Source organism: Empidonax traillii, unplaced genomic scaffold, assembly GCF_003031625.1.
Source record: "Empidonax traillii isolate 1590-97213 ecotype Southwest subspecies unplaced genomic scaffold, ASM303162v1 scaffold805:size286791, whole genome shotgun sequence".
Lineage (NCBI taxonomy): Eukaryota > Metazoa > Chordata > Aves > Passeriformes > Tyrannidae > Empidonax > Empidonax traillii.
Window position 1 is genome coordinate 5,924 of NW_020955998.1, and position 20,023 is coordinate 25,946.

The 20,023-nt window shown below is 41.7% G+C and overlaps 1 protein-coding gene across 5 annotated transcripts in view; it reads right to left on the reverse strand.

The window, feature by feature from the left end:
* Nucleotides 1-3,967: 3,967 nt before the first annotated feature.
* The window catches only part of SLC37A1 (solute carrier family 37 member 1), a 33,848-nt gene continuing 17,792 nt past the window's right edge, over nt 3,968-20,023 (reverse strand). For 4 of the 5 annotated variants that reach the window (XM_027901682.1, XM_027901685.1, XM_027901684.1 and 1 more), the window contains 11 exons: nt 17,769-17,852; nt 14,021-14,143; nt 12,998-13,088; nt 12,484-12,546; nt 10,812-10,897; nt 10,140-10,188; nt 9,512-9,585; nt 8,548-8,626; nt 7,680-7,777; nt 5,385-5,437; nt 3,968-4,713 (listed from right to left, as the gene is read on the reverse strand). In XM_027901682.1, the coding sequence (XP_027757483.1) occupies nt 4,698-4,713; nt 5,385-5,437; nt 7,680-7,777; nt 8,548-8,626; nt 9,512-9,585; nt 10,140-10,188; nt 10,812-10,897; nt 12,484-12,546; nt 12,998-13,088; nt 14,021-14,143; nt 17,769-17,852 (816 nt within the window). In that variant the 3' untranslated portion in view covers nt 3,968-4,697. The remainder of the gene's footprint in view (nt 4,714-5,384; nt 5,438-7,679; nt 7,778-8,547; nt 8,627-9,511; nt 9,586-10,139; nt 10,189-10,811; nt 10,898-12,483; nt 12,547-12,997; nt 13,089-14,020; nt 14,144-17,768; nt 17,853-20,023) is intronic. The other variant, XM_027901687.1, reaches the window with a different exon arrangement.

Consider the following 20,023-nt stretch of genomic DNA (forward strand, 5'->3'; position numbering starts at 1 on the left):
TTATCATCATGAGGTGAAGAAAACATCCTTAAAACCCCCCTAGGTAAGTACAGCATCAAAAGACACATTTTTGCAGCTGATCTCCTACTGCAGGAGATGAGCAGGTTCCTGGAACATGCCTGAAGAAAGTTTGCCTTTTGTGTTCGCAGTTTTACCAGCTGTGAATGTTTCACTGCAGCCAAAGGGTAACTGGTATACAGAGGAAAACACAAAGGGGAAAAAAAAAAGTAAAAACAAACCCCATGCACCAACTAATTATCTCCTTATTCCAAACTGGAAACTAACCAAAAGAAGGGAAGACAAAGAAGGAAACAACTAATACTTTATAACAACCCAGCTTATTAAAACTCAGGCAGTGAGACACATAACACAACGTTAAGGTCACTGGGCATGAGACTGAAGCACAACAGCAGCTCCATCTTCCCCTTCCCTCTCCCCAGCTGCAGGGATGACAGTCAGATTTTTAACTCAGCTCGTCAGCAAATGTAGTTCAAGGTTCCCAAAGCCCCAGAGGACACAGACACAGCCCCCCCAGCGGGGTCTGCAGTCCCTCCCCAGGCAGGGCATGTCCCTACCATCATGTGGCTGGTTCAGCAGAGGGCAAAACAAAATCAAACCAGACTTGCTCTAAGGTGACAGTGATGTAGGTCAGCAACCAGAATATCCTGTCAGAGGCTGGGACAAATCATGAAATAATTTAATCTAACTATTTACTTAATATACAGGCCACAAAATTTCATTCAGACCATCAAACACCACCATTACCGACTCCGGGCCTCACCATTTGATGGAATTGTCAACAATCTTCCCCAAATTAATTCCACATGAAAAACCAGCAGCCTCCAACAGCTCTAAACATCCTCTGATCTCATTTACACCATCTTACACCTGCCTAGTTTTGAGCAGCACTTCTCATACAAACACAGGTCACTGGAGAAACCTACCAGCAGCAATCCAACAGATTCCCAAGCCTGAACACACGAGGAAGTCAGCCAGAGTTGGAGGCAGCACAACACTGGCACAAACATGCTGGTGGATTCTAGTTGTTATTCTAAGGACATTATGCCAGAAGCAAACACAATAACCTCCTGAAATGGATGGCAGAATCCCTCCTGGCATTTCCTGACTGACAAAACATTGAGGGGAGTAGGTCTATCTTAGTGCATGCAGCAGGGTTAGCAGTTTAACTTACAGGCAAAAGAAGTTTAAAAGCAACCTGTGAACACAGCACCACCTTCCCTGCTACCTATTTTAACTTCTTCCCACCCTGTATAAACCCTTCCTACACCCAGTGGGGACAAACCTTCACTGATGTGTATTTGGCTGGAGCGTTCACATAGGTCCGAGCACCCGCTGGAGGCTCCTGCTCCCAATCAGGCAGAAAAAAAAAGTGATATTCAAGTCTCCCTTCTTTTAAAAGGCACCCCAGCTATTATTTGCCTATTCCTGGAAGGCACTTCAGGACATTTCAATCAGAAATTCTGTAACCAGAAATTGTTCTCCTTTCCAATCAGTTTTTTTCCCCAGCGCGTCTGCAGTTTGGACATTTTATCTCGGGCAGAGGCGCACAGACCCCATCAAACGTCCTATCAGAACCACAGCAACAAACACTCGAGGTGATCAGAGCAAGAGAGAAAGGCTGAAGCTTTCCAATTTCAATTCCATATACACTGAAGAGCAGGCAAAGCAGACAACAAAAACAAGCCACTTTAAAACTATGTGTCAAGGCAAATATCTCCTTCCCTGCTACACTAAAGTAAGCAGAATATACCTATCTGATGCAGCTGACTGGAAATACAAGCCATAATTCCACAAAATGAAAATAAATCACACGTTGAAGTTAAGAAGGGCACTGACAGAAGGGTCTAATTTGTTCTCCTAATGAGCCATTTTCATTACTCTCAGAGGGATATCTGTCCTTCCGACCAATAAATGGAGCATTTCTTCACGGAGACGTAAAAGATAAAGTAATCACCATTTCTCATTTTAGAACAGAATCTATTTTTATTCAACACAGGTTGGTAAAGGATAAAATTCACAATAACCAGCATTAAAAAACCGAACAAACGAACCCTGCAGTCATATTTAAATTTGGCTGTACCTACTGGTCACTCACATTTCTACATACACAACTTTGTCAGTCTTGCTCATTTCCAGATCAACGCATACCGACAACCCAATACTAACAGAACACACTGTTTATCCACCTAAAGGGGGATCCTTTAGGGTTTTCAAGCAAGAAAAGCAAATCTTCATCTTCTTGTCCAGCAATTTTGTAGCTGGGAGGAACCAAAATGCTGCAGATTAACATGGAAGGAGATACGGGCACGCTGAGAGTCCCAACTCCCGCCTACAATTTTTGGAAGGAAGGAAGGACTCAGCCCAGCACCTCCAACTTTGTCACTAACCCATACCCCAGTCACTGAAGTGCAAAAGCTATTCAAATAAATAAATAAATAACAGCAGCAGCCCCAACAAGTGAAACCCAAAACACAGTTAAAGTATCTTTACTGCCTCTGTGAAATACAACCACAAGCTTTTTAAACTAAGACCTCAGCCCACAGGGAACAGCTTCTCAAAATCTGAGCCCAGCAGGGTTTGAATTGTTTCAACAAACTAATACAAAGCTCTACATACGTTTTTAGGGGGAAGGGATTGGAATCTTCAGCTGATGAATTCCTCCATCCCTCCCTCCCTCCTCACACAGCCACTGAAGCTGTGCCAGTATGGATGTCTTGGGGTTGCAATGCTATTTTTCCCCTCCATCAGAGGCTGGTTCAGTCCACTGGGATAGAAGTCCTTTCAAGCAACATTGCTGCAGAATTCCTTCCCATTTAACTACAGCCCACAGCCCAAACACAGCCCAGATTTATGCATTTAGATGTTGAGACCTCCCCCAGTGGTCTGTACAGGCTTATCCAAAATGTGTGAAGTCAACCATTCATCCAGGTAACTGCAGGGACAGGGCCTACCTACAGTTCCTCTGCAAGGACCCAACACTTTCCTTAAGGCCCTGTGGCACTGAGGTCTTCCCTCTACCTCTGTTCAGCAAAACAGTTAAAAATCAGCACCTTCTTACAGTGTTCAAGCATAAACCAAGTGCTGAATCAAACCAGTGAAGCGACTCAATGGACTGAGCAACTATCAAAATTACAGCCCTGGAAATCACGTGCTGTGCCAGCACGTGGAACACAACACCAGCAGCTGATGGGACATTTCTGCAGGGCTGTTTTAGAGTGTTCTGTTAATCGAGTGCAAAGACTGCTGCATTGTTTCACAGAACTTAAGAGCATAGCTCAGAACAAGACCTATGCCTAGAGCTTTAATAAATACAGTTAAGGACAACACATGGTTTAAATTATCTAGCCTTTGTGATTTAAGTATAAACACCTCATACAAAAAGGACTTCTTTTCACTTTATACATCTTTAAAAAAAAAAAATTGCAGAAACATCTGTTTGCAAAGCAGCTGGACAAAGAAATTATATGTCCTGAAGACACTAAACCACCTATTTTCTGGGTAACACTAGTTACTCAAATGTTCTCTTACAAACTACTGCCCACACAGCTAATTCTTCTGATATTTGGGCCCCAAAATCTGAAATTCAGAGCCACTGGAAATGAGCCACTTAAGAGACATTTCTGGATGTTAAAGTGCCCACCCCAGCACTGAAATCATGAGTACCCAGCAGAGATCACTGTGGTAAGTGGGCACTGAAGCAGCTCATCTGCTCAACCCACAAGTGCAGTAAGACAAGGACAGCTCACAGCTCACAAGAAACCACCTCTCATTTCAGCCCAGCCTGGCAGACAATTACGTGACGTTTGCACAGCCAGTTTATAATGCCCTGAAAATCATCAGAGCCCTCACTGGAAATTCTGACTCATAAGCTGCTTTTTGTTGCTTAGAACTCTTTTTTTTTTTTTTTTTTAATTTATTTTTTATTATTTTGTTTGTTTGGTTTGTTTTTTTGTTTGTTTGTTTTTTTTCTTTTGCACAATCCTAATTGAGGACTAACACTCACCCAGAGAATCTGTGAAAACTGCTAACTGCAGTACATGGCAACAGTAAATTCCATTACCTACCAAAAGGCTGGATGTTGTCCTTGGGAAGCAGTACTGTAGTTAAAAACTAATAATACAGTGGGTGGCTGCTGTCTGAGCAGCTTCAAAATACTAACAGCAGCACATCTTAATAACCAGCTGAAATTGCCCTCTATGCAGTGATGCCCTCAATGTACACAAGATGACATAAGAGACACATACTTCACTCACTGACACTGGGACAGCCACTGCCAGGCTGGTACAATTTCAACTTCCTTCTGCTCTAGTTTTGCCTTGATTTTTGGCAAATAGGCAGTTCATAATTTTAATTAAAAACATCCTATCAAAAAGAAATAAAAAAGGCACTTGGTATTTCTCTTTGGCTCAGTTGAGGCGTGCTGCTAAAACCTTCCCAAGGTTCCTGTCTCTTCCTCTGATGAACAGTTGCCATCCTGAGGTACTTACTCATGTGCAAAAATAAAGAGCTTCAGGGATTCACCAGCTGCGTTTCTCACATTGCTTCCTGTAAAGGTGCAAAGTTCTTCACCAAACAGAACCTCTTAAAGAGAGAATAATTCATCCCATGAAGTTTGGATTTTCAGGGAAGAGCTCCGACCACCGACACAGTCCTTAGTCCAGCTCTGCTCTCGTAGCTCAGTGCTCTTTAAACCTGGGGAAGAACAAACCAGGCAGGAAAGATTTAGGTGTGAGGCCTCACAGCCTCCAACTCCAAAGGGCAGGATCTATCCCCTGCCACGTGTTTTCTGTTCTCTGTCCATGTTACTTCTCCAAAACTGCACACAAGGAGACTGCTGCTGACTACCAATGTGGCAAAACACGTCACATTTAGATTTTGCATCTGCAAGTGAAACCCCACTGGTTCACTGGATTTTTCCCCCCCCCTCCATTCAAACCACTGTAAATCCAAAGTCACCCTTTTCTTTAAGGAGACATTTTGGAAAAATGTGAATTTGAAGCTATTATTAAACACAGCCCAAGCAATCGAGGGGCTTATTTTCCCCACCTGCAGGATGAAACCCAGGAAAAAATACACCATAACCAAGAGACCGGGACAGACGTGTGCTTCCAGATATTTTCAAAAGATGTTCTGAAGAAAACTGTTCATGGTTTGTAAACATCAAACTCAGATTATTCTTTTGAAGCAAAATTAACCCAGACATAAATGGCCTTTAACACTTTCAGTCTGCGTTATGTACTGCAAGGCAAAGGTTGGACTTGATGATCGTGGAGGTCTTTCCCAACCTTAATGATTACATATGAAAGGATCAGTAATGTGTTTTAAACCATTATTAACAAGCAACAGTAAAACACAGCACTTACAGGGTGTGATCTGCATCACACTGAAGCTCCTTCTGAATAAGACGGAGTAAGAGCTGCAAAAACCACCACAGTATCTGTGTTAGTATCTATAAACAGACAAATAAGCTAAGAAACTTATTTCAACATAAGATGTTCATTGTTACTTGAAGAGTTTCTCATTTAAATATCACCCTATAATGCTGAACTCAGAAAAAAAAATTAAAAAATTTGAAGATTTACAGATGCTCGGTCAATGTTTGGAGGAGGAGTTTTCACAATGAATAGGCAAGAGGAAAGTAATTTCCTTTCTGCAACAAAGAGATCAATTTTTTCAGAGAAACCAGAACGTTTTTCTGGCAAACATGTAAAGAAACCAGCAGAGGGAACCCAAGACTTCAAGAAAACACGGCAGATAGAAACTTTGGAGCACAAAAGTATTTTAACTGTTATTTGGAAAAGCAACTCTTGTGTGTGAAAAGCTTTCATCACACAATTAGTCAAGATGAGTCAAGTTTGTGCCTGTGCTGGATCAGGAATTTCCAGTGCACTTTAAAAGGGCTACTAAGTTAGTACCAGCAAAGTAATTTTACAATTAAAATTGGTGATTCTCACATACTTTAAAGACAGAATTAGAACTTTCAGGGTTTCTCACTGTTTCTGGCTACGTTACCCTCAGAGTCTCACTGTTATAAATGGAAGTTCCTTCACTATTCTAAGTATTAGTGTTTTAAGAAGTTAAACCTAACATTTTAGAGGTACAGAAGTGGCCAAGAAGGACAGAACTGAGTACCCTGTAAGAGACTAAAGCCCCTCTCGGTTCCCTTGAAGAAACAACATTTGCACACAGGCATCTTTATGCTGTACTGCAAAGGACAGGAAAACCACAACAAGAGTTACACAAAAAAGGATTTATTACAACAGCAGAGTCAGTCCTCTCAAGAACAGAGCTTTGCAAAGGTGTTTTAATTGATTCTGCAAAGAAAAGTGTTTGGGGTTTTTTTTTCCCCCACTTGGTTTTAATCAATTACTGTAAAATCAAAAAAACCAACAACAGAGCTTTAGGTCTATTTGGGAGAAGTACAATAAGCTCCCAAACCTCACTCTGCAGTGTGAAATACCTAATACTGAAAACAGCACAAACCAGGATTTATCAAGCTGCTGACTACCAATGTGGCAAAACACATCAGCTATTAACTTACCTAATCTATTTACTGAATTTCCAGAGATTTCAAATCCTAAACGTGAAAAAATTACTTTAAATTTTTGGGGTTAACTTGAATTTAGAGAAAAAAAAAAAAAAAGCCTCAAGTGTAACTCAAAGCAAGACTTCGTCGTGTCAGGAAGGAGTGGTCTGGCACTCTCGGCATGAGCTCCTGAGAGTGCTCCCTTTCAGGAGCACTTCCACCCAGGATTTCAAAGGAGAGGAGAAGCAGGTGACACTTCAGGACACCTCTGAGGTGGGTCATAGCACGATTCTGCTCTGGGGGAGAACAAAGCAGGTACAGAACACCTGCCAGGGGGATCTCTGGAACACACAAAAACGTGACCTACAGGTGGGTGCAGCAAGACCGACTTCAAAGGTACAGCAAGACTTGCGTCTTTTTGTGCTTTCCTCGGTCTTTAAAAGCAGAGCAGAGTAAGTCAGAAATGAAAAAGAAAACCCCAACCCAACCCGCTCTTCAGATCTTTCTCTCGAGCACACAGGATCTCAGGAGAAAAAAAAAAAAAAAAGAAAAAAGGAAAATGGATGTGCCTTGAACCAAGCCACTACATATGTGCTCCACTCCTTTTCCCCTAAACATCTGCTCCTGGTTACTGTCAAAAGTTAGGATGCCAGTTTTTCATCTAAGCTACTACAGCAGTTTTAGGGCCCATCTGGAAAATGTGATGTATTAACTTTCAACAGCTTAATTATGGCGGCAATTTTAGGGATATGGAAAGGTAGGAGAACATTTGTTATCGCTTTGCTCAACCACCTTTCAAGAAAACAGAAGTCCTTCTGCCGTGAGAGGAATCTGAAGCAACTTCTGTATGAAAGTTTATTTACAATTAAGCCTGCTGGAAGCTGCTCAGCCAGCAATTAACAGCTGTTAATTCCTGTTGCTCGGGAACTGCATCAGAATTAAATCTGCGCTTCTGATTAAAATTGGATGAGAAATTTCAAAACGAGCAGATTTGCTCTTTAATTGGAAATTTCCTACACAATGGAAGTTTCACAGAAGATGGAGTACTGAAATGGCAAAGGGGAAATTTGCATTTTGGGATAGTCTTGCACAAGGGGAATACACAGCAACTAAATATTATTTGTAGACTTACTAGCAAGGCACATGCATCTGCCACCATGAGCATGTAAAACACGTTGTTCCAACCAGATGGGGAAATAAGACCAGCCAAGAGAGGTCCCAAAGCTGCACCTAAAATACAGCATTAGTATTGTCAAACTGTGCAGTGTAAGATACACTAAAATACAGTTACTCCAAGTTGCAGCATCAATTTTTCCACCTAGTTCAGGTTAGGCGTCAGGAAATGTTTTTTCCCCCAGAGGGTGTTTGGGCATTGGAACAGGCTCCCCAGGGAAGTGGTCACAGTACCAAGCCTGACAGTTCAAGAAGTGTTTGGACAATGCTTTCAGGCACACAGTGTGATTTTTGGGGTGCCCTGCACAGGGACAGGTGTTGGACCCCATGATCCTGATGGGTCCCCTCCAATTCAGCATATTCTATGATTCTAGTTAACTCAGTATTACCTTTTGTATTAAAAGGTCCCAGAAAGTGCAAAACATTACTGGTACAGATGCAAGCCAAAGCAAAACCTAACCCAGGGGAGCTGGAAGGCTGAATGTGTGATAAATGTCTGCCTTTGGCTCAACAAAATGATTAAGCTGAATGTTACTCAATTTCCCCTTCCACATACCGGTGCAGAGGGCATGAATAAAATATCCCTGATCCTAGAAACAACCCAGTGGCATCTCCTGTTGCTGTCTGTGCCCAGTATCAGTCTTACACCCTCGTCCTCCCACCCTCAAGTGCGGGACCACTAGAGGTTTCAAGCTAAGTCTGTGCCATTCCCCATTTTCAAAGCTGTTCTGGCAAAATGTGAGCTGAAGAGCGAGCCCAGTTTGTCAAAGACCCTTAGTTTTATAACCTACCCCAGCTAAGGCAGGTGATCTTCATCTCTGGCTTACCTACAGATCCAGTTCCATCGATAATCGCCGTCACTGTGGACAAGGCTCTTGCGTTCCCTTTCAGGCTTTTGTGGGTACCCTGAAGTGACAAAGATAGCTTAGACCCTCCTGAGCTGAACCCTGAAAAGGCCTTGCAACATCACCCAACTCACACCCCTCCACATTAGATACATGTTGTGAAGGTGGCTTAAATATCCAGCAATGTCAGGCCCCACTTTCCAGCCAGCAGCTCCTTCAGCAAGGATAAAATGGGCAATGCACGGTGGTCACCCTGGTCTTGCCAAGACCTCTAAAGCCCAAGGATAGGGCTCCAGAGATTTCTGTCCTGCTCCCCTTTCCTGTATTTAGCACATTTGTTAGAGGACTTTTGCTTCTTGCTTGGTGCCTTAAGGAACCAGCACCTTCCAAAGCCTCCCTTAGTGAACAGGCAGCAGGGTCGATGTTTTCACACGGCATTTGTGTGACCTGATCCATCTGGAAGTGCTTGGCAGCCTGAGCAACTGCAGGGCAGAGGGCAGCATCTGAACCTTGACTTTTTATTTTTACATACTTTTGTAAAGGTCTGTGGCAGGAATAGCTTTCTTCCCTGATGGGAGTTAAGTCACCAGCTCATCTCTCGCACAGGTACAGCTCCTCCCCCTCATTTAAAGATGTAAAATATAAAAAGGGAGAAGGTACCTGTACAGAGGCCTGGCTTTGCATGCAACCTTCATGCTGGGCTGTCATCTACAAGATATGGTGTCTTGTTAGTGGTCAAGAATAATTTAGAAGCCCCTCACGAGCGTGCCACTCCTTCCTACTGATACACAAACTAAAACAATCTCAGTGGCTGAGCTCAGCACTGCCTCTCCAGCTCCTCTGCTCTGGGACAATGCAGCCCCTTCCCTGTTGACCCTGCAGAAGTCAAAGGGCTCGCTCTGGAGGCCAAACTGCTGCAGGGAAACAGAGTGGAAGCCAAACTCACCAAGTCAGCAGAGACAGCAGTGGTGATCAGGGCGTAAGGGCCATTCACCAGGGCACCACTGATAAGCAGCATCACTGCAGAAAGTTAAAAAAAGAGAGGGAAAATCTGAGTTGCCTGAAAGGCTGTTAACAGGAGACATCACAGTCTGTGGTTCTCAAATGGTTTAATCCATCTTTGGCTCCCCTGACCCCATTACAGAACTGGGAAAGGAGGAAAACCAACGTATGTTCCTCCCTCTCTTCAATGCTTTATTTCGTGGTGTGAGTTCTCAAACATAACAGAAGATGGGGCTGAGACAAAAAGCACTTCCCAGGGCCTTTATTCATCCTGGTAGGTCAGAGAAAGGGGAAAATTTGATCAAACTCACTGTAAGAGCAGGGTTACTCACAGGGTACACCCCTAAGCCCCTTTTCTGCTTGTACAGCACTAGAGGACCCTAAACCTGACTGAGGCCTTTCAGCAGGGGAGACAATGCTGTCTGTACTTGTGTTTTAATTTCTGTTTTGAGGTAAGAGATAGAAAACCACAAGTGAATTCAGCCTATACAAGTAAACATTGCTGTCAAAAGTACTACAAGCAGTCTTTAAACACCTCTGACATTTGGCATAGGGAATTTAAAAATACTCACCCACAGTGGCCTCAAGCCCCATTTTACTGACTGTAGAGAACATGTACAACTGTAAAGACAGAAAAACAAGCATTCTGAATATCAACGCACAGACTAATCCCAGGTTATTTTCCCCATGTTAACTACAAAATATCTTAGTTGGTATCATATGAAAGCTAGTTCCAGGAGGGAGATGAGGGGTATGATCCTATTCCCCAGTATGTCCTGTCAGAAGGAAGGGTTGTCTTATGAGACCACTCAGTTTTAAACACTCCACCTGCAGCTTCAACACAGCACAGAGCAGTGCTCACAAAAGAATAAAAGAAAAGTGCATCTCCTGTGTGCAACTGCCAGTTCTCCAACAGCTACAGCACAGAAATTTTAGTAAATTTTAGTTAATTTTAGTTAAAATTTTAGTAATTTAGTAAATTTTAGTTAAAATTCTGGCTAAGAACTACACATCTGCTTTCACAAGACAGTGAAGAATTTCATATAATCTCTGACAAACAATACATTAAACTTATTTGCTTGTTTAGTAAAGGCAGCCCCAGTGTCTACACTTGGCTCAGCTTTTCATGGCAGTTTTTAATCTGGCCTGAGCTCTTTATATCCAGGTTGGAAAATGTTGCCTGCAGGACTGTCCAAGGAATGCTGTCACAGTCTCAGCCACGGCTGAGAGGAGCAATTTCTTACCGTGGGTGCTGCCAGCAATAACATCATCCCACAGGTTGACGCCCTCTTCTCCAGCCTGTCTGAAATGAGACCTGCCAAAATTCCACCTGGAAGAGCACGCAGGTGTAAGAAGAAAACACTCAGTGCATGTTTTACACAAAAGACATCAGTTATTACTTAATGAGACACAACCCAATGACTCCTACTGTACAGCTACACACAGCAGCACAGCATGTGAGCCTCACAACGTAATTCACACAGTAAAATCCTTATTAACCCAACCAGTTATGACCTGAAGATAACAGCAGCAGACTATTGTTCTTCTTCATCGTTTATTCCAACCAAATATCCAAGGCAAAAAGCCTTTTTGGCAGGTCATGGCCCCGGTGTTGGTGTTCAGGAATCCAGCTGAGCCCAGCTACTTACTGGTCTCTTAACTCGTTCTCAAGTTTTATGTCTTTGTCACACTTTGACCACTGGAAACGAGCTATTCTGTATCTTGGGGCAAATGAAATACGTGGTTTTCTCTCCAGGTAGTCAATCCAAGCCCTTTAATTTTCCCTACTTCTTGTGTTTGCCAACAACCCTACACGTTGTACTAATGGGGAGCGTGTGGCTGGAGGGAGCTGCAAAGCCTGAGGGAAGGAGCTGTCACAATTATATAAAGGGAACTTGGTACAGAGAGAAGGAAGGGAAGTTCCCTGGATTCTCCAGATTCCTAAACGTCACCCTGGGCCTGCCTCTCCCTTCCCAGCTGCCCATCTACAAAGTGCTCACATCCTACTTGAATTTAAAAATAAATGCCAGAGGTCCAAGCTGCACTGGCAGGTTGTTAAGGTTGTGTCCACAGCAGAATCAGATGCTGCTGAAAGACATCACCCACATCTCTAAGGTACTACTGACCCTGGCTATTTGCCCTCTGGGATGAAAGCAGCAGTGAAAAATGGCAGAAGTCACACCCAGCACAAGAACAGAACGGGAACTGCAACACACCTGGACATCAGCATCTTGAACTGCCAGGGTCTACTCAGTTCTTGATCCAGGGAAACTTCTGTCATGAGCATTATTTTCCAATGGACTGATACAAGGCTTATTTCCATAAGGGAACTGGGGGAGGTGGAGAGGGGAAGGGGGTGTGTGCTAAGTCAACAAGGCTTCAGGATGATATTTATTTTATTGTGAAATATACAGTCCCCACCGGCATCAAAATTTAATTATTCAGTGGTCACCTAACAAATTAGAAAGGAATAGCCTCATCCTTATAATTATAACAATCTCCCAATTTTATCCCATGCAGTCATATGAGGCTTAATTAAAACAAACCAAAACACCTGTGGCCAATCACCTCTGTGCCCACAGAAAAAATACACAATGTACAAGCTGGGATAGTTCTGTTTCGTTAGAGTGACAAAAGGAAGGTATTTTGATAGCTGGTGTGACCCAGACTCATGGGCCAGAGCTGATGGAGCTATTATTCCGTAATATTTGACTATTACAATTTGTACTGGACAATATAACTGGCTCTGAAGATATTCTGCTACCCAACACAGCTCTCAGCTCAGTACCTTTACTGCCACTCTTCTTCAGCGGACACAAAGCACAAAGACTATACAATAATATATGTAATCTGTGTGCACCAGAGTTTTTACTGAACTGGTGTGAATAAGGGTGAAATATGAGTATTAAAACTTACCAAAGATTCCACCCACATCAAACAGCGTAGAAAGGTCCCCAGCTCTTTTGGCATCAAGATGCTCTAGGCAGAGATGCAAAACATTTGTGTCATTTCTACACTATAAGAGATAGAAATCTCACCACAGTCTTGTCACTCCAGGGCAAAGGCACCTTACAGCAGTGCTGTTTATTCACAGGAATAAGCTGCCACAAGGTGACACTGTGCAAGAGAAATGTATCTAAGTGCATTTTTAGAAAGTAAGCCTTTTTTGATTTGTTTGCAAAAGCCAAAGACACAGCATTTATGCCTGGAATTGTTGAAGATGAGCCAGGTTCTTCTGTTTGTTTCTTTTGAAAATGTCCTCTGAATTCAGAAACCTGAGAAATATGTTAGTTGGTGGCTTACAACACTCCTGCTACTGCAGCAGAGAAAGCCTCTTTTAGAAGCAGTAGTGTTTATTTTATTTACTTCAAGCTTGTATTCCCACACACTTTGTAGCCATAATTCTGCATCCCTTTACTGTGATACTTACCTACATTTGTGATATAGAGGGGAAGCCAGAAGAGGAAAGTGTAGCTCACCAGCTTTGCAAACAGAAGACAAAGGGAGAACTCTACAACTCCCTGAGAGAATAAAGAAAATAGCAAGTTAGTATCTTGACAGAGCTATTTGCTTTCAAAGGCCGTTATGAAAATGGTTTCTAAGAAACATTTAGGCTTTTCTTTTTCTCTCGAGAGTTCCCAAGAAGCATTCTTCCCCCGAGAGCACAAAGAGCAGACTGTGGTATTTCACTTGTATTTTTTTATCCTTTCTCAATTGTACTGAATTGACTGAAAACACTAAAATGGTAGAGAATAACCTGAAGAGAGAACACTGAAATGAAGGCAAAGGATTTTATACTGTTTGGTACTCTCACATCACTTATTTTCCTTGTGTAAAGAGCTGTTATATAGTATTATAGCAGGTTTGGAGTGTATTCCAGAGAAACTGGCATCTTTCTGTGCTTTTTAGATCCTTCCTTCAGTTCAGGCACAAGATTTCTTCCCTATTGTTCAGCTCTTTATAAAAAGCCAGTACGACACAGTTCAAATCAGTATGTGGCAAGAGCACAGAGAGCAATGACATATTTTAGACACTAACCTGCTCCATCCTCTTTCCTGCTGGGAATATAAAAGTGTACTTACTGCACAGAGCTGCAACTAAACTGCCAAATTAACCTATCTTCATTCCCCTCACCATCTGATATCTGTTTGAGGAAAGATTTCCTAAACCCCTGGTATGGAGGGCTGCATTTATTCCTCAGGACCCTTCCCAACAGCAGGCAGGAAAAATACCACAGAGGCCCTGAGATTTCAGGTGTGGGAGCAGCAGCAATTTTTCTACCTGTTACTTCCACTTTGCCACGGAAAAGACCAGCAGAGGACAAGCCCAAAGCCCTTGGCATTCCAAGACTGTGATGCAAAGTTAATATCCTCTACCACTCCATCCAGATCTTCACGGAAATATGAGTTCTGAGGCCAAACTTAATTCTTGGAGGAACAGCACAAGTACTCACAGGTATTCTCAAGGCCCCAAGGAAGCTGATTGCTGATGTCCCATGTCTTCCTTCCCCGCTGGAATTCAGGGACACGCTGCAGTTTTCACTGTCAGTAAGCAAATGCTGCACCTCCGGATCCTGCAAGTTTCCCCACACGAGAGAGAGAAGAACAAAGAATCAGAATTTGTATACAAAGAAACCAAGTAATTCCAAAATAATTTTTAAAAACGAGTGTATGTTTTATCACAGAACATTACAGCTTTTAAAAATACCTTGATTTCAATACACAGAGTAGATACAGAGAGAGTATATACAGAATATCAGGTGAAATAATTCTGGTTGTTTATATCTGAGTGCATACACTCCGTTATGGAATCAAGTTTCTATTCTATTGTGGAGCAATTTCACATATTAGAGCACATTCAGTGGAATAAAACAGTTTCCAGTCCTCCCTTGCCCCACTACATAAATGTGGTCTAATAAAAGCTGACTACTGACTACTACAACACATTTCTGTATAAAGCATGTGTTATCTTCTTTCTGTGCAATTAAGCCCATTTTTCAGACTCTGCAACATCACCTTATTCACTGATTTAAATGCAAGCCATCTTTCCAATTGAATTATGGAAATGGAGTATTTTAAGTTAAGAAATCACTTATTTTTTCACCTCTGTTTCATTCGAGCACTGCAGTCCCCAAATTATAAAAGCCTGGAATGTACCAGTATCATCTAAGTTGAATTCTGAGTCCCTTTTTAGCCCTGGGAATAATTTTACCCCAAGAACTCCACTGGTTGCTAAGAATACTCATGGAGCAAGTTACCACTCAACAAGAACAAGCCATCCCACTGTAGCCATGAGGGCAGATGTTATTTTTACCCATCCACCACGCTGAAACAAACTCAGAATAGAGCTGGAAATTTACATCTTACAGCTGTGCACAGGAAAAAGAATTTTCAGGTATAAATAGCCCTCAGTACCTCTTTTCCAACTCAGAATAAGGATGGGATGTAGTTATGTGTTCTACATATTGTCTTCTTCCCCCTGATTCTTCAGCATTTGAATAAAGACTCAGTGAAGAATTAAGCCTCAAATTTGTATCTGACTGTTGGTTAGTAAGGATAAAACAAGAGGCCATTTTATTTCCAGTACTTATTACAAAGATTAAAACTTTCTGTTTAACATTTGGTGAGTTGATGGAGGAAGAAAAGAAGGGAAAAGAAATGCTCGAAAAATTCAATTCTGCTATTTTACACTCTGTGATTCTAAATAAATTCAGTTTCTAAAGAACATCATTTAGCAGAAGGCACTAGGGAACCATCTGGACACCTGAGCCCAGACACTTAGCATAATTTTAGAAACCATCAGCAGCATCCAAAGTTCCGTACATGATTTGTAGCCAGGATACAGGATATACAGGAGACCCTGCACCCTGACAAAGCATTAAGTGGAAGACAGAGAAAAAACATCTAGGGAGCTTTGACATGGCACTGTAAACTGTTCACGAGTCACTCCATCATCACCATCATCATCATAAGTATTTGTCTCCTGAATTACTGGAGCAACTTCAAAACTTTAACTATTTTAACGAAGTCATTTAGCAATTGAAATTTGGATTTAGCAATTCAAACCATCTGCTATTAACACTTAAAAAACATGAGAGACAGAGAGAGGAGAAAAAGAAGGGCTTTAGCAGTGAAGCTCCCCCTGGATTCACTGGAAGACACTTCCAGGTAAGTGTCTAAATGAGTATCTCTTGCACAATCTGCACAGCAAACTTAGCCAGGTTTGTCTGAGGCAATGCTGCTCATTTCTCAGACAAGTAGCTCTAAATCTACTTCAAAAGAATGGGTTAAATATTGAAGTAGAAGTGACTAAAGTCCAAAAAAAACCTTATTTAACTCATGTTGGAAACTTCTGTCGACAATATGGGATTTTTAAGCTGCAAATAACTAAATGATAAATAAAACCAGCAGTTTGTGCTTGGCAGAGTTAACATTGTACAACCTTGCCAGCTTGTCACAGAGCATGATTAGGCATATGGCACACTTTTGATCTCTGGGGAAGGATTCATTATGCCTCAATTTTGTGTAATTTTTAAGAGGCCAACCTAACATAAGCAGCAATGAAGGCACAGAGGTATTCAGGTCACGCAGCCAAAAACACGTTCTGCTTTCAATCACTGCAGATCCTGAGTATTTGCTTTCTTTTTACAGTAATTGCAGAGGTCAATGAAAACCCAGTAAAAGCTGCCATTCCAGTGTGCTTGGAGACCAACTCATAAATGCAAAACATCTGCTGTTTGCACAGGCTCAAAAGCTGACTGTGAAAAATCAGCTCCACACAACTGCAACACAACCACTGTGAAAAGGAAAGATGTTCAGCTCTGCTTTTGACAGGAAAAAGATGTTCTTCTGTCACTGGCAGAAAATCAGGAAGTCCCAAAGAGTGACAAGCAAGGATTTTTAATTCTTTTATTCATTTCTTTTTAAACGTTGTTAAGACTCCGCATTACAAGCGCGTAACCCAGCTGGCAGGGCGGAGGGAGGATGGGGGGAGAACACTGCCAAGGCTGCCAGCAAGTGGGAATTTACAGAACAAATTCTTCCCTGTGAGGGTGGTGAGGCACAAGAGGAGGTTGCCCAGAGAAGCTGTGGCTACCCCATCCCTGGAAGGGTTCAAGGCCAGGCTGGATGGGGCTCTGAGCAACCTGGGAGAGTGGAAGGTGTCCCTGCCCATGGCAGGGGGGTTGGAACGAGATGATCTTTAAGGTCCCTTCCAACACTAACCATTCTCGACCACGATTCTAAGTCATGATGACAGAGCTGAAAAATAGTCACCTGCTGATAGTCTTCTATCTCCCCTTATCTTCCAGATGTTTGGGAAGTAATATTGACAAATGGTTTATGGGCTGGACAGTGTTCTTAAGCAGCTCGAAATGAAAATGAAAAGCTCTCTACAGTGGGAGTTTAGGTTGGGTTGATCAAAATGATGAGTGAAGTATTTCCTCAGCAAAAATTTCAAAACCTTTTTACCAACACTGATTATCGTACCCTGTGAATGCTCATTATTATTCTATGGGCAAAGGATGAATGGAACAGGAAGTTTCTATTTTCCTGGAAAAGTCTGAAAGAAGTTAAGGGGGGGGAAAAAAAAAGTTATCCTCTCAGGATACCACGTGCCAAGTGTACTGAATACAAATTTTCAAATGGAAATTTTCAGTTAATGCCCACCAAAAGATAAAATATCTTTTTGCTCATCAACTGATAAGTGAGAATTACCACCACTTAAGGTCGCAAGTTTTAAGCAGTATTTTTCTGAATAATTGCTCCTTTTCAGAAATATCCATCTCCATGTATAATCTTGGAAGTACATAAGACTGTTGCATTCAAAAGGGAGAGAAGTGAGACTGCAAGTACGGGGCAAACACGACACACGTAGTTTAAACATTTCAAGTGGGCTACCTCTGAAACACTTTTCAGTGCACTGCTGGAATTGTGTCAAGATTACAAGAAAAGACCAACTGAGTAAGCACGTCATCTCATTCAGCTCTGCTAGCAGTATTTATGTCAGGAAATGAGCAGCACTTCTGTCAGGTAATGCTTAGTTCCCTCATCTGAAACTACATTTGTGTATGAGAATGGAAAGAGATTTCAGCATCATAAAAGGAGGAGCAAATCTTCACCAGCAGTAAATCTACTGTAAATGTTCCACGTGAGCCTTAGGAAGCCTTCTATGCTATTTTACAACAATATGTTACATTTTACCTGAGGTTTGCCATTTTCCTTAGCATTTAAGGTCGGCATCTGGATTCTGCATCGAGATGCACCGTTCAGGAAGGTTTTAGAACTCTGAAAAACAGAACAAAACAACTCCATACTTTTGTTGCTTGTTTTTTGAAAGATGACATCAGTGTCAATCATTTCTCTACAACAAGTTTTTGTGCACTGTAAAATAAACGTAACCCCAAATGAAACATCTTTGATTTAATGACTGTGCATTTTGGGTTCTCAAAGTTCTTAAGCAGACCTATGGTAACCTACACAAAAAAAATGCAGTCACAAATTTATCTGAAGCTAATTTCATGCTGGTTTTAGACAGAAGCAGCACAGTCATGCCATTCTTAACATCTTTAGCTGCTTTTTTCTCTACTGAACTTACTGACATTGCAAACTTTAGTTTTTTTTCTCATAAGCAGATGATCCCAGGAGGCAAACCACAGGAGTTGATTTGTTTCAGGAAAACCTTGGTTCTTCGCTTTCCTATCCCTTTAAGATTAAAGTTTATCCCTATAGATTATAGTCTGTAGCACTATATTCTTTTAACCCAGAAATGGACTTGTGGACAGGAGTGTTAATGAAGAGTCTGAGCAGCTCCAGCACATCCAGTAGAAAAGTCAAGGCAATAAAGCTACATTTTAGGTACTAGATGGACCTGCTTTTTATACTTATTTATCAACAAGTGCATTAGTGCAACAGTTCACAACAAAAACTGCATTCAATGGAAAACAATTCTGTGATCTTTGGTGTAAAAAGGGTTTACCAGGGACATTAAGGTTTGTCTGCTCAATTAAATATACAGTTTTAAAGTAGATTTGCAGCCAGGTATGGACAACCTATTGCTAAGACCAGAAGAAGCACTGTGCACTCCTCAGGTGTGAGATGATTTTTTTAAGTGTCTAATCACACACTTGATGCCACATTAAAAAAAAAACACAAACAATCAAAGACCCCAAAATAAAACAATAAAATCCCTCACAAACTCTGCACCCCACCCCTTTGAGCTCACCACCACAAATGAAAAAAGAACACAGATCCTCCCCGAACATTCTAATTCCAAATTAATCACTGGGTTATTCTTCCCCAACAAAAATACAAGAATATGTATTGCAGGCAAACTGCCATTCATCACTCAAATCCTTCTATGAAGGTAAAAAACATTTGAGGATAATCTGAAGTATTTCTGCTGCTCAATATAGAACTGAGGCACCAGCAGTTCTTGGGCTCGAATTCCTCAAAATAAACCAACAACACTCAAGCCCCCAGGCTCTGATGAAACAGATTTTTAAACTTTATCTTACAGAAGAATCTGGCTCTTGTCAAAAGTATGATTTACAATGATCCACAGGGAAGAAAACCCATTTTCTAAAGACAAGTCATCTACATATTTAATCAGCAGCTCAGCACAGGAAAAATGAACGGCTTTTTCATTTGACTGTCAAAAAATATGATTTACTGTAGTAAGGAGAAAACGTCTAGGGGAAAAGGACTAGACTGAGAGGCTGCACATTTAATACTTGGATTTGCGTCTCCTTTTCAGGAGATAGAAACTGCAGCACGGTAATTCTTAAATACACAAGCACTTGGCAACAGGAGTTTAAGAGAGCTAAGTTTCCTGGGAATGCAAAGTCCTAGAGTTCCTAAAGCATAAAGACAGGTCTGAATGAACAGGACGTAACTATGGGAAGAAAAAAAAAAAAAAAAAAAGCTCTGGGGAGAAAAGATGAGAAGCAATAAAACCAGTTCCAAATCACCACACTACCCAAAATGCTGTTAAACCTCCTCTTTAACTTTCATGATGGAGGTGCACCAATGCTGAATAAAGCACAGTGGCTTCTCACTTTCCTTTGTCACAGGCACAGCCTCTCAGAAAGTCAAGGATTAAGCCTCCCGTGCGGGGATTTAAAAGCCCTTCATTGCACTCAAGTGTTTATTTCGACACAAATTTCAGATTGGTAAATCAGAGCCAAGATGAGCGCAAGCAAATGAAGCACAGCCCAGGAAACCAGAGAATAAAGAGTAAGAACCACACATTCAAGGCTCTGTGCCTGCCTGTCCCTTCTGTGATTCTGGACAACTCAGTGAAATCAGATTACTCACCACTACAAACTCGGTAGAAATACTGGGCTCACGATCACGCTGCAAATAAACAGTAGACCAAATTCATCCAGGATAGTGATGTCACACAGAGAGGACCCTGATCTCTGGATCTTAATATAAATCCACCCTGAAGTCCTTCCCTC